Source organism: Phaethon aethereus (genome assembly GCF_964289735.1).
Source record: "Phaethon aethereus genome assembly, chromosome: 7".
NCBI classification, from domain to species: Eukaryota; Metazoa; Chordata; class Aves; order Phaethontiformes; family Phaethontidae; genus Phaethon; species Phaethon aethereus.
The window spans coordinates 34,770,293-34,783,896 of NC_138583.1; the positions used below are offsets into that span (position 1 = coordinate 34,770,293).

Genomic DNA, 13,604 nt, shown 5'->3' on the forward strand with positions numbered 1-13,604 from the left:
ACAGGGGTTTTAAAGAAAAGCTGGAACATATCAAAGCTGCTGTGATGGCAAGCTTCATAACATGCACAATACATCAACACTTACAGACACTAAATCCTTCCCAGCCTCAAGGGAACTAACAGCCCCCCAGAGTAAGCTCTTTTTCCTAATGTATCTCTCAAATGAACCGCTGATCTCCTCTCTAAACTTGACAGCTGTCCTGCATGCACTCAAAAGCCCCTGTGCTTAAATCCTTCTATCGTTCTTGTTAAATGACTTGCTAGATCATTTTTCCCTTCATATGAAGAAGGAAATCTTTCCTCCGACCCTATATAAAGGCTTCACTGACCTGCTGTTGGCGTGCACAAGAGTGGCACCACGTTGCTTTGGCCCCGTGGGTTTCAGAGGCTTCCTGGGGTGGCAGCAGTGTCCAGGGACACGGCACCTATGGCACGCAGGGGAGCACTGCCCAGAGAGGCTCTCCCTGTGGCATGGTTTGGTGATCCAGGGCACCACCATCCCTGAGGAGCAGGGTGGCACGTACACCGGTGTCCACTACCACAGCCCTGTGGCTCCACAGTTTTCACATACTCCCAGGAGCAATTCTGGGCTCAACAAACTCCTGTGGCCAGCAGGCACTCCCCTACCAGCCCCCCAGTGCAGATCACTCACTGCCAGCAGATCTGATGGGTTCCTGCACTCAGAGCTGCTTAAATCTGTGACATGGCTTCTCGCTGCTCTGAGGGACTACAGAAAACTTTCCCCTTCGCTGGGCAGAATTTGGCCCATAGTGTCAAATTCATGCTGCCAACAGTTATTTGTCATTTCTGCTCCAGCAGATAGTTCTCTGGGGTTGCTGTGCAGCCTTGCTGCAAAAACTGACATAAGACACCACCAAGACAGCTGTGGTCTTACACTGTCAAAGTCCTTACAAGGGTTGCCAAAAGGATAGTTTGGGATAGAGTCAGAAATAGTCCCAACCCCCAGTTGAGGACAAAGCCCTAGTTTTTGTTGCAGTTCTCACTGTTTCAAATGAAAAACATTTTCAAAGAACTCCAAAATGGCAGTGCTGCGTCCTTCCTAGAAGTAGCTGCTTCTCCGTTAGCTGTTCATAAGCATTATTTTTTGTTTACTGTTTGAAATTGTCCAATGAAAAGGTTTCACTGAGACATTGATTTGTTCCAATGTCAGCAGCAGCATTCCTGACTTGTGCATCAGCACTGTGTGACGTGCCACCCAACAAGCCGGTGTAAGGCCAGTTGAAGTCTGATGACATTGAGGTCTGAAGTCTCCGCAGCTCTGTGGAGACCCAACCCCTGAGTCAAGCTGTTGAGTCTTTGCTTGACACCTGGAACACGAGGGGCCGTTTGCAAAAGTCTGGACAAGGAAAACAGCAGAATAACTTTCACAATATACCTTGTACGCTTGGATTGCCAATGCACATGAGCTCTGCCAGAGCTGTCAGTCAAATAGAGGGTGCTGTTACTGCAGCGCTGGTGATGGGTATCTGTCCTTCACAATATTTTTCTAGTGCGAATATTTTTTTACACTGCTCGATGTTCTTCATCACTCCCTGCATTAGCAGTGAGGGGAACAGGACAGTTTTCCTCTCTGCCCATGCTACTTACACTGCTATAGCACAAAGCGATTTGAAATTATTCACTCTCCAAGATTTCCTCTTAAAACGCCTAGAGAAGAAGATGAGCAACAACAACTGCCCCAGGATGCGACACTCGACCACGGTGACTGTTCACCCTGTGCCGTTTCACCCATCTGTTACCTCTGCTGTTCCCCGCTGGCTCCAGCGCAACCTGCAAGCACTCACCCCTCGTGAAAATTGGGCCGTCCATTTGTGTTCAGAGAAGCCATGTCCCTGTGTCTCACTGGACAGGCCCTGCCATGCTCCACTGAAGAGAGGAAAGGCCTGCAACATAACTGCATCTTGGAGAAGGGTTCTAGACCGAGCCTGACGCTGCACAACTGTGAAATGCCCCTGTGGTCACCTGGCGCAAGACCGCATCCCACCATGAGCATGGCTTCAGAACAGGACTTCTTTTGCAAATTATTTCAGTACAGAAAGAAGCCCTGTTTTCCAACCAGAGCATTCACACTCTGAAATGCTGCTTCCAGCCAGCTCCACTCCCTGCAGCCATCCACCTTGGTCCTTAGTACACCGCTTCACACAGCTGGAGAAGCATCTCAAGGCCTTGTGGTGCAGGGAGCCAGCCCCTTGGGAGGTATTTCTGCTATCTGAGCTTATGAAACCTGCCAATTTCAGCTGCAAACCAGCCACCCTGTGAAACTGCTTCACCTGCCAGGGGAGCGCCTGTCAGACCTACAAATCAAGGCCCTGCACTGGGGAGAGAGATTTACTACTGACAAAATTCCACCCACCGCGCTCAGCCCGGCAGCTCTTACCAGGGGCTTGAAATTAATAGGGTTTTGAATTGCAGCTGCATTTTTAACTCCTCTTACCCAAATGGAAGAGCATGCACATAATGCTTCCTAGAGGAGGATCTGGTTTCTGGGGGCCAGACCAGATGGGAATGGTCAGGGGCAGGAAAGGGGACTTTGTGTCTCCCCCCGACGGCTGCCCTGCAAGCACTGGCTAGAGGGGCGAGGGCTGGGCCACCGAAACCCGGACTCATCAGGCTCGCTGGGTGGGTGCTGCAGGACATCAACACCCATCCTGCTGTCCGGGGTGCCTCGCACGGCACCCCCCGCGGGCACCCCCCCCACGATGTGCTCGCAGCCCTTGCGTAGCTCAGCTCCCTCCCTTTTTAGGGTTCCGTCTACCAGACCGGCTCCACACACCCAAGCAGCACTCAAGTGAGTGCACGGACCTCACCTGAGACCCGATCCAAAACTTCCATTAGCTTTAGATAACGACAGTCGAACCCGTTTTGAGGTCCAAAGAAGAAATCGCCTCAGCCCCAAGCGCTTCCTAGCGCCTACCGGAAGGCACCTGTTGCCCTTAATGAGCTTACCGGGTACTAACTGCTTTCCGGTTTGGCTCGCCTATTACCAAACTTGTTTTACCCTTGCATGGCTCTGCTGAGGACGGAGAAGGCCCGTCCCCGCCGGTGCCGGCGCTCTGCCTGCTCTGAGCGGCACCGCTCCTCCCCGGTGGGCCCGGGCTGTGCCGGGCCCAGCCCATACGGACCGCTCTGTGAACCGCCCCCACCCCCGCGCTGCTCCCACTCCCCAGGCGGGCCCCGACGGTGCGGGGGCTCCGTGGGGCTCCGTGGGGGCCCGGCCCCGCCGCCCCGCCCGCACGTGCCGCCACACCTGCGCCGCTAGCGCTCGCCCCCTCCTCGCCTTCGCCTCCGCCTCCGCCGCCGCGCCCCGCCCCTCGCCCACCGCCTACCAGCCAGCCAATGAGCGGGAAGGGGCTCTGGCCGACGACCAATGGGAGCGCCGTGGCCGCCCCCCTCCTTCCCGCCACCACCCCCTATTTGAGGCGCGCCGCGCGGCCGCGCGCTCGCAGAGGCGGCGGGCGGAGCGGAGCGGGCGGAGCGGCGCGGTGCTCAGCCGCGGTCCGGGGGCGCGGACGGGCGCCCAGCGCAGCCCCGCACCGCGCTCGGGGGAGCGGGCGCTCCCGGGTGGCTGCCCCCCTCATGGAGGCTTTCCCCACTGGCAAGCTGGAGCAGCACCGGCACCTGCCGCCCGTGGAGTGCCTGCCGGGCGCCCGCTACGGCGGCCGGAGCCACAGCGCCTGCGGGAACGTTTTCAACTCCTGGAACGACTACCTGGGGCTGGCCACGCTCATCACTAAGGCCGTGCGCCCCGGCAAGGGCTTCGGCGCCGAGCCCCCCTCAGTGGTGGTGGCGGCGGCCGTGCCGCCGGCCGAGGAGGAGGAGGAGGAAGAGGAGGAGGAGGAAGAGGCGGCGGGTCCGTACTTCGAGGGCGCGCTGGACTTGCACGACCTGGACCTGTGCGGGCATCACCACCACCACGGCGAGGGCCTGCTGGAGGAGCGCTTCGCCGACTTCAGCCCCTTTCCCGGGCGCGGCGGCCCCGCCGCCGTGGTCTTCGACTGCTCGGGGGAGCACCCGGGCCGGGAGGGCTCGTCCCACGCCTGGGGCGGCGTGGTAGTGGCGGGGCGGCTGCCGACCCACCCGCGGGCCGCCGCCCGCCTGCTCAAACCCGAGCTGCAGGTCTGCGTCTTCTGCCGGAACAACAAGGAGGCCGTGGCCCTCTACACCACCCACATCCTCAAGGGACCCGACGGCCGCGTCCTTTGCCCGGTGCTGCGGCGCTACACCTGCCCCCTCTGCGGCGCCAGCGGCGACAATGCCCACACCATCAAGTACTGCCCCCTCTCCAAAATGCAGGCGGCCAAGCAGCTCAGGCACGCCCGGACCGCCCTGGGCAAGAAGGGCCGTTAGGCGCCGGGACCCCGGGGGCGGCCCCGGCCTCCTCCCGCCCGCTTCCTTTGGGTGTTTTTCTGTGCAGCCGATGGCGGGTCCCTTCTCGCACGCGTCCGTGCACTGAGGGCGGAGGCTGGCGAGCGGGGCGCCGGGCCGGTGGTCGCGCCTTCGGCGGCGTCTGCTGCGCGCTGGCCCGCGCCGAGCCGGGCGGCGGGAGCGGCGCAGCCTGGGTGCGCTGTCCTTGTTTATTGTAAGAAAAAAAAATATATATATGTGTGATTTTTACGGAAACGGATTTACGGCGAGATCTGACTGGGGGAGGTGGTCAGAGCAAGCGGAGAGCGGGGCCGGGGGGCTGACGGGGGTCCCCTCGTCCCCAACCGCTCCGCGCCGCCGGGGGGGACCCGGCCGGGTTTTTCAGCCCGGTGGGGGCCGGACGGGAGAGCTGTCGTCTTGCCTGCTAATTGCAGGGTATTTCATTAGGGGTACGATGCTGTGCGTTTCAGGTTTTAAAGTAAACGAACATCCGAGCAATATTCTTTGCCGATCTTAAAACCGGGAAGCGAATCGTGATCAAACCTGCGCTCGGTTACTCGCTTGGGAATTAACACCTCCTCCCCGAAAATCGCAGCGTCCTGCCTGGCACGATGGGAGAGCAGTGCTGTGCCCCATGGCCGCCCTTCAACCTTTCCACTAGTGAGCGTGGACTGCGCTGGTCCCGCAGGTCCCCGTGTCTGATACGCGGCTTTAGGGAAGATGTGAGAGAAGAAAGCATCAAAGTGCTCACTTGAAAATGCGATGGCTCTGGGCTGAGGTGCAAACTGAGCCCTCTCTGCTGAAGGAAAGGCAGTAAGTATGGCAGAGAATAAGCGTCGATGCAGCTTGTGTTTGTGATGGAGAAAGGGGAGGCGATGGGAAGCCCTTGGAGAGAAGACACCTGGGCAAAGCAGAAAGATCGGTAGACTCTACAAAAGCCTTGGACCCTGGGTGGTGGCAGTTCCTTGGTACACCATATCAGACAGGGCTATGTTGCTTCTAATGCTCAAGAGATCAGAAATGGCTGTTACCATGACTTGGAGGCAGGACAAGGAGCAGCAGCAGGTTTGTAGGTTGCTCAGGAGCCCTCCTGAGCCGCAAGGCAGGTGCCCAAGTTCTCAGTGCAGAGAAGGTCAGGCTATAGAAGGCTTTACCGAGACGTGGGACATGGAGGGGGGTGCTCGGCCCATGAGGGTGGCCCTGCCAAAAGCAGAGGGGTGATGAGGACTTTGTGCAGGAACTGCTGAGGCATCACCAGGAGGATGAGAAAGGAGATGGGTCCTGACAGGAAAAGGGAGCGAGGAAAGCGATGGGTGACGCGTGCTTGCGTGGATTCCTTTTGATCAGCAGGTTGGGAGATGGGGGCAGGAGAGGGAGCGAGCAGGACAGTTGAGAACGGAGCCAAAGCAGGGTGGGCTGGGGAGGAGGGCCCTGGGTGTGTAATTCATCATGGCTGTTGACTCACAGCTGCAGCGATGAGGAGGGAGAAACTGATTTTGTGTGGAAGTATTCTCTTAAATCTTCATCAAATAGCTCCAAAGATGGCGTTTTGTCTAATTACTAAATTCAAAGGGGTTTGCATTCACTAATGCTTCATAGTGGCTGCCGTGATCAGCTAAGTATCAGTTGCGTATTGTCTCTCACTTTGTGGGGCTTGCACCGTGGGCTCTTGTAAGCTGTTAGAAGCTAAGATGTGCTTGGTTTTCTGATGCCTGGTCCATGTAGGTTGAATCTGTATCCACCACACATTAGAATCAAGCTCAAGCGTGATGCTATGGGAAGAGATTTCTTCTGTACTTTTGTTACCTCCTTGTGGGAAGTTTGAAGATCAGCATATACATTTTAATGCAGTTGACTGTTACCGGACACAAAAGCAAGAAAGACCTAAGAAAATCTTTCCCAGGTGTTTTCTGAGGGGTAGTTCTGGCAGGGCTGGATGCGAGGTGCTCCTGGCAGCGCTTGCCATGTCCCCATCCCTCCTCTCTGGTCTGTGCGTTAAGCTACTGTGTAGCGCGAGGCCTGGGAATTAACCGAGGCGCCAGACGATCCCCTGCCTGGGACGGCACTGGCCCTCTGCGGCGCCTGTCTCTTCCCTCAGCCCGTGTGAAAGGAAAGCTGTTGTTACCCACGGCCTCTGCCTGTCACCCCCAGTTCCTCCCTTGTCCTGCACGTGTACTCGCCGCCTCGCTGCGGGAAGGCCGAGAGCTGCCTGCTGTAGCCACTGCACGGCATTGGGCGTCTGGTCAAGTCTTAACAGGTAAGGCAGTAGAGCAACAGCTTTGAAAGACCAGTGCAGGGGGGGAAGAAAACCCAAACTGTTCCGGAGAGGAAATGACAAGATTCAGAATCGGCAACGGGCAGCCAGAGAGCAAGGCTCTTCAGTTACTTTACGTGATCATTCAACGGGCAATTTGCCCTTAAAGTTTTACAAGTCGGTGTCTTACAAAGACTGAACCTTTAAGGACGTTTTGGGTTTTTTTTTAAGTAAACTTCTGCGATTCCTGTGCACCAGCCCACTCCTTGTGGCACTGAGTAAGCAGAAACATTCTTGGTTTTGGTTGCTCTGAAAAGCTTATTACAGTGGAGAGTGCTTATAGTGTTACTTTGATTCCTTAAATACTGGAAACCATTTACATTAGTAATTTAAAGCCTAGGAACAGCAAATAGCTTAATCTGAAAGCAGCCCAGGTTGGAGCTGTTATACGCTCTGCAGAAGAGGTCTAAAAAAAGCCAGATTTCATGTTTCATTTCTATTTTCATTAATTCTATAGGCATCTGCAAATCAAAAGATGATGCTCACTTGTTTATAAACCAAATACTTCCTCCAGAGAATCAGTTCAGTACAGGGAGCTATTCCTCAGCATGTCAGTGGTGGAATCTTTCCCATAGTGATATTCTGGTATGAGGAATGAGCAGAGTATTGGATAGCCTATGGTCATCCTCAGTGGATACTAGTCTTAGCAAAAAGCAAGCTACTCCTAATTAAAACCTACTTTCAGATGCATAGATAACTTGATCCAGCTGAAGTCAGGTAAGTCTGTACCCGTCTTTAGTGGAAATCCTATTTGGACAGTTTGTTCTCAGTCTGCTGACCAGAGTGCCTCAGGTAGCTGCTTTGCCATAGGACTAACCCATGATGGCTATGAAATGTCTTTCCTTCCCACAGATGTGCCAGTTTAACCTTTATATTTGGTGGGTCAATATATACTGGAGATAGTTTGCTAACAGTCGCATGGGGGGGAAGATAGTTCTAATATGCCTGTTGTCTGGGCAAAACAGAAGTGATATGCTAAATAGAGAAGATGTAGCAAAGCCAGCAGATAGTCCTGCTCAAGAGTGAAATGACTAATGAAGCTTAAATTGCAGCAAGGGAGATTTTTGATTAGTAAAAAGCAGTGGAATAGCTTGTAGAATCTCCATCCTACCATAATTAAATGCATTAATGATTCTTTTCAAGAGGAGGACCTGACAAGGCATTTCAGTTCTAGCTGGTCCTGCCATGGCAAAATGGGAAGAATGGGTGTTCTTGTTACTCTGCTCACGTGCCTACTTGCAATTCTGCAGTAAACCAGACAGGATGGGTACTAGTGCCTGAATAACAGGTAAATATTGAATCTTGCATTTCACTGACCTAACACCTTCACTTTGTAGGCTTACACAGCTTAATGGTACCTTACAAAAGGAAAACTTGCTTACACGTAGCAGCTCCTGTCACTGACTGCAGCCCGGGGATATTAGAACAACAACGATGCATCCCGTTTCCAGCAAGACAAGAGTTCCAGTGCTCTTCCTGGTTAGGATTGCCTCCTGGCTGTCCACCAGCCCACCTGCACCGCAGCTTCCCGAAGTGCTCCCAGTCCTGCTCGTGACAGCACCGAGGCCCATCTAACCGGGGTCATGACTTGTCCCGAGATGCAGTTGTGGCTGTGCCCCGAGCGGAGTGGCACCACTTCATTCACTGCCCCTGCCCTGCTCTGCCAGTCCTCATAAAATAGTGATTTTAAAATTATTATTATTATTTAGAACAAAGGCACTCTAGAGAAAACATACTTTAAATGCCTATACCCTACTTCTGCTGAGCACCCTGATGGTCCTCAGCCCTGCCCACCAGCTGGGGGGTCAGTCTCTGGGCTGCTCCTGGAGTAGGAAAGAAAACAAATTGTTCGTGCCTGATCACTTGCCTTGCTCTGCTCTTGGAGATTTGTTTTAATTGAGCAAGGTTTGCATCCATTTAACCAAGAGCAGCTTTGAGTTCTGCCTTCTAAATACAGCATGTGACAGTTTCTGTACTTCTAAGGTTCACTGAAAACTGTAAATGTTCAACTGGACATGAATCAGTTGAACTCAGCAATGCTTGACAGAATTCATTTGACTTCAACATTTTCAGGTCACCAAACTGTGCTAATGTATCATTATGGCAGTAGATGGAGGTTTTAGCTGTTGGATTTGGTCAGTAGTGGGTTTTGATCACTGTAGTTTGTATTCTGTCTAAAATGATCAAGCAGTAAAATAAACACACTGGCATGTCTGTAAAGCTCACATCTTGCAGATCTTTTGTCAAGCTGCCCAGTCCTGAGAATTTTATGTGTTGGCAACATTATCACAATCTCAAATAATGGAAGTTAAGAACACAGATTTGGGAGCAGAGCTTTAGCTGGTGCAATGATCACTAACATTTATCCCCATGTAAAAATGGCTTTGGATAAAATTAAAAATATCTAGCTGGAGGTATAATCACTCTTTACATCTCCCTGATGATGGCTGGAGAAAGGCAAATGCTGCACCCATCTTCAAAAAAGGCCAGGAGGACCCTCTGAGGTGCTACAGGCCAGATGATATCACTTCAGTCCCTGGGAGAGTCATGGAAGATCTTGGGCACATGCAGAAGGTGACTGGGAACAGTCAGCATGGATTTACTGAGGGTAAATCATGCCTGACTCACCTGCCTTCTACAACATTATAACAACTTTGTGGACAAGGGAAGGAGCAGTGGATGTTCTTAATCTCAACTTTAGCCAGGCTTTCACTGCTGTCTCACATGGTATTTCTGTACCCAAGTTAGGATGTTACAACCTAGATAACAAGGTGAGTGGAAAAAAATGGTTGGATTTTCAGGCTCAGCACCATGGTCAATGGGCTGGAGTGGGGTATCACAGAGGTCTGGCCTGACATTGTGCTTGAGGACCTGCAGGCAGCAGCAGGTCTGATGACTCCAAAACAGGAGGACCAGTGGATCTGCTTGGGGCAGGGCAGCCATCCAGAGGGACCAAGGTGGGCTGGGCAGAAGCCTGAGGAAATTTGGCAAGGAAAAGGGCAGAGCCCTGCACTGCCAGGGAAGAAGCCTGTGCAATGAGAGACTGGGGTGGCCCAAATGCCTCCAGGGCCCTGGCAGGCAAAAAGCTGAGCATTAGCTAGCAGTGTTTCAACAGGACCAGAGCCTGTAGATGAGGAGAGTATACCCTTCAGTAGACCTCATCTTGACTGCTGCATGCAGTTTTGGGTCCTGTTGCACCCCATACAAGGAGGACATTGAGAAATTTGAGTAAGTTCAGCCAACACAACAGTCAGGTGCTGGAGCATGTGCCTGGGAGGACAGGCTGAGAGTTGGGGTTGGGAGAAGAGAAGGCTCCAGGGAGACCTTATTGCAGCCCTCCAGTACTTAAAGGGGACTTAGAAGAAAGATGGGGGCAGACTTTTTAGCAGGGCCTGTTGCAATAGGACAAGGGGTAAGGGTTTTAAACTAAAAGAGGGCAGGAGATTATATATATATAACCCCTTTATAGGGCTGTACGTGGAACAAAAACCAGGCTTTTTATTTTTGCTTAGAACACACTGTTGCTCTGAAGGAATTCTGTGACTCAACAAGCACTGACATCACAGGCTCCAGGAACACAAAAATCTGGCCCTCAAAAGATGACTCGCAGCAAGTTTTGCCTGAGAAACCTACCAGTCTGGGATAACTCAAAGAGGGCAGGAAAAGGACAAGAGGAGTATTACAACTTTTGTTCACACATGTTAAAATCAAACCAGGTTTCTCAGGAAGAAACTCTCCCAGGTGTTCTCACCTTCTCCTTCAGCTGGTACAGCAACAGGTACACATGCACAAAAGAGTTGTTCAACAAGCTGTTCTGCATTAATGTACATTGCAGGAAGTTACTAAAAAGGCAAGACACCACACTAGCTAATTCCATAAGTTGTTTATTTATCATTGAAGAAACACACAGCAGCAAGTTCTGTGTTGGCTTCAGTATGACCAGTTATAGTTAATTGTTGTTACCGCACCCCAAAATTGAAGAAGTCAACACAGCCATTACTACAAATGACTTTTTTGGAAAGGGAAAGAATTGACCCTGAAGACAAAGAATTGGGTGAAAATTCAACAATTTCTCCAAAACCACACCTTTTAAATATGATATTATTTATAAATCCTTGAAAGTCATGAATTATCCCATAATGGAAAAGCAGCTGTGCTATTGGCAACAGAAAATACATAGCCATATGCTTACCAAAACACTTAAATTGTAAAAGCTTGAAGTTTTGTGGTTGTACACTGCAGCAGTATACATTACTGGAACAAAAACTGCAAAATGGCCTCATAGGTGTTACATATTCAAGTAAATCTACAGGAAATATCCCAGTGTAGCTAATGCTCATAATGTTTATTGTATTTAATTCAAATTCAAGCAACTTACTGAATTTAGATAGCGATAAAATATGTCTCTCAGAAACCGCCTGCCCTCAAACATACCTATGTAAAAGAGGGCTTTTATATATTTTTCTTTTTTTTTTTGCTAATTATGGAAATAGATCTAGCTCTGCTTTTTCAGTAATTCCACTGTGTGAACAGAGATGTTTTCAAAGGCATGTTCTGTTATGGTAATACCCCATTCCAAATTAAGGCAGACTAAAAACAAAAAGGTCAGCCTGTTTTGGTGCGAGATAGAAGCATTTCTCAGGATAGCTGTTGGGTTTGCTTCTTTTTATTTTAGCAACAAATGACCCATGAAGTAAGCATCATTTGAAATTTCAAAAACTGGCATTCAATTTCCAACCTTCTGCTGTGAGATTTGTGCATGATCAATCTATATGAGTAAGTAATTCAAGCTCATGCTTTCATGTTACCTCAAAACATTTGTTAAAGAATTCCAATTCAGAATGTTTATAAGCACAAATATAATCCATGGATTCGATCAAATCAAAGCTAAAACATTGGTTAAACTCTGCGATTTTCACTTAACGTCGTACAGTGGTCCACCCGTCTTCATCTGTCTCGTTTTTAGTGCGGCGAAGGGGCTCACGCTCCTTTTCTGTTTTCCAGGAACCCTTCTCCTTCTCCCCATCTCTTTCTCGATCTTTTGATGCTGGTGGGGGAGCAGAAGCTGGAGGAGCAGCAGGAGCAGGAGCTGATCGCCGAACTGTTTCACGTTCTTCTCCACGTTCTTCTCTCCTATCATCAGCACGCCGCCATGAGCTTGCTACAAATACAGAAAGACAACAAAACAACCTTTGTCATGCTCCACCAGCAGCCTGCAGAGTTTCAACAACTATGCCTGGCCTGACAGACTTATTTACTTATTCTCAATCTTGCCAAGAGGTAACACGATCATGACAGCCAAATGCACAGCTTAATTTTATAGTGAAGTACGGGACAGGAACTACTCAAGCCTCTTTTCAGATGCAGGATTGTTGTGAGCAACCCAAGTGTCATCTGTAAAATCCAGTAACTGTAATAAGAATGTTCTATTTCTGTTACAATGGTTTTATGATGTCAAAATATATTCTTATATTATTGTCAGAATTAAAAGCACAAAAGTATCTCCTTAGAAATGACTGAACCCTGAAACCAGAAAAGTCCTAACTTAAAAACACTTGTGGAAAATACTTAGGTGTGCGTTGTCTCAAAAGACAGCTAACTACTGTTCAGCCTGCTGAAATCAGAGGTATAAACAGCACCGGGTTACACGACTCCACTGGTTACAGTACTCACCATCCTTTACTATATCAAGGAATTGTTCATTTCTATCAAAAGGATGTTAAGAATTCCTCCCCAGCTAAGTGTGAACAAAGCTGTGTCAAATACCAAACCAGCCAGCCAAATACCAAAACTTCTTGATATACTAAAAACAATAGATCTCCGCACTGAGAACCCTCAGCCTTTCTGCCAGCCGAAGTCCCACATGACACGTCCCATGCCCGAGGCCAGCTGCCAGGGAGCACCCCTGTTCAGGGAGCACCCACGCTCAGGGCAGAGACCAAATGAGATTCTGAAGGCAAGAATACCACAACTGGATAGCATGGTATCTCAGGCTAAATATATTTGTTTGTTACTATATTTTTAGAACACAGCAAAGGATTAATAAATGTACATAATTAAAACAGGCTCATGTATGTAATTAAAATAAGTTATTCATCAAAATCAATACCATTAATAGTGTGAAACCCACATGGCCTTGTCTGCAAATACTTCCCTCACATTTTAATGCTTTTATGAAATGAGACAAATTACTTTCTGGAACGTCTATCTTGATAATTTACGTACAAGAATTTCATTCACCCTGAACATAATCCCACTATGAGAACTGCATACTTGAAATGTTCTCCTCCTCCTGCAGGTGTGAAATGCTACTATGATAGAAAAGAGTACAACTAAAAAAAGTTAAGATTCAAGGAAGAATTCTCAATTACACTGAAGTTTCGTTCTATCACTTTGCTTATGCAAAGGGAGTTTAAGTGGCTGAAAATATAACTTATTCTCATTTTACCACATCCTAGCACTGTCAGCGCAACATGAAGGCCCTATAATTAATGTAAAACTTTTAGGAACACTAAAACAAACATACGTTCTTCACGGTCAGATCTGGGTGGTGGTCCTCTTCTGAGGGGTGGATCTCTGTCATCAGCACGCCGATCTCTCATGTCACGACCACCCCTGTCCCATTCTTCACGACGACTTGAATCTCTCCAGCTAGAAGTTTCCTCAGCTGGTCCTCTTCTCCAACCAGCATCATCCCTTTTGCCATTCAAAACATAAAAAGACTAAATGTTACGATTTTACCTTTGCTAAAGAAAGAGGGCAATAATAAATCACAACACAGATATTTTCAGGCCCAGTAGGTCTCTATTTAACATATTGACATACTTCCAAAACCTTTTCTGTTTTTTCTGGAGCCTGAAAACATGAAATTCTCTTGATAACAGGTTAAAAAAAAAAAAAATTAA

General features: G+C 49.7%; 2 protein-coding genes across 2 annotated transcripts in view; one reads left to right on the forward strand and one right to left on the reverse strand.

Annotated features, from left to right (window-relative positions):
• The first annotated feature begins 3,036 nt into the window (after positions 1-3,036).
• On the forward strand, positions 3,037-4,907 carry NANOS1 (nanos C2HC-type zinc finger 1). Its single transcript, XM_082002158.1, has one exon. It carries the CDS (start codon positions 3,357-3,359, stop codon positions 4,365-4,367), a length of 1,011 nt encoding a protein of 336 aa, XP_081858284.1. The 5' UTR covers positions 3,037-3,356; the 3' UTR covers positions 4,368-4,907.
• A 6,711-nt stretch (positions 4,908-11,618) lies between these two features.
• The window catches only part of EIF3A (eukaryotic translation initiation factor 3 subunit A), a gene marked incomplete at both ends in the record, with an annotated part of 35,036 nt that continues 33,050 nt past the window's right edge, over positions 11,619-13,604 (reverse strand). Inside the window, 2 exons of the mRNA XM_082002339.1 lie at positions 11,619-11,860; positions 13,226-13,395. Of these exons, the coding sequence (XP_081858465.1) occupies positions 11,619-11,860; positions 13,226-13,395 (412 nt within the window). The remainder of the gene's footprint in view (positions 11,861-13,225; positions 13,396-13,604) is intronic.

What these genes read in the sequence shown, in the direction of transcription:
- NANOS1 (XM_082002158.1), top strand. Translation starts at nt 3,357, where the DNA reads ATGAGCGGGAAGGGGCTCTGGCCGACGACCAATGGGAGCGCCGTGGCC.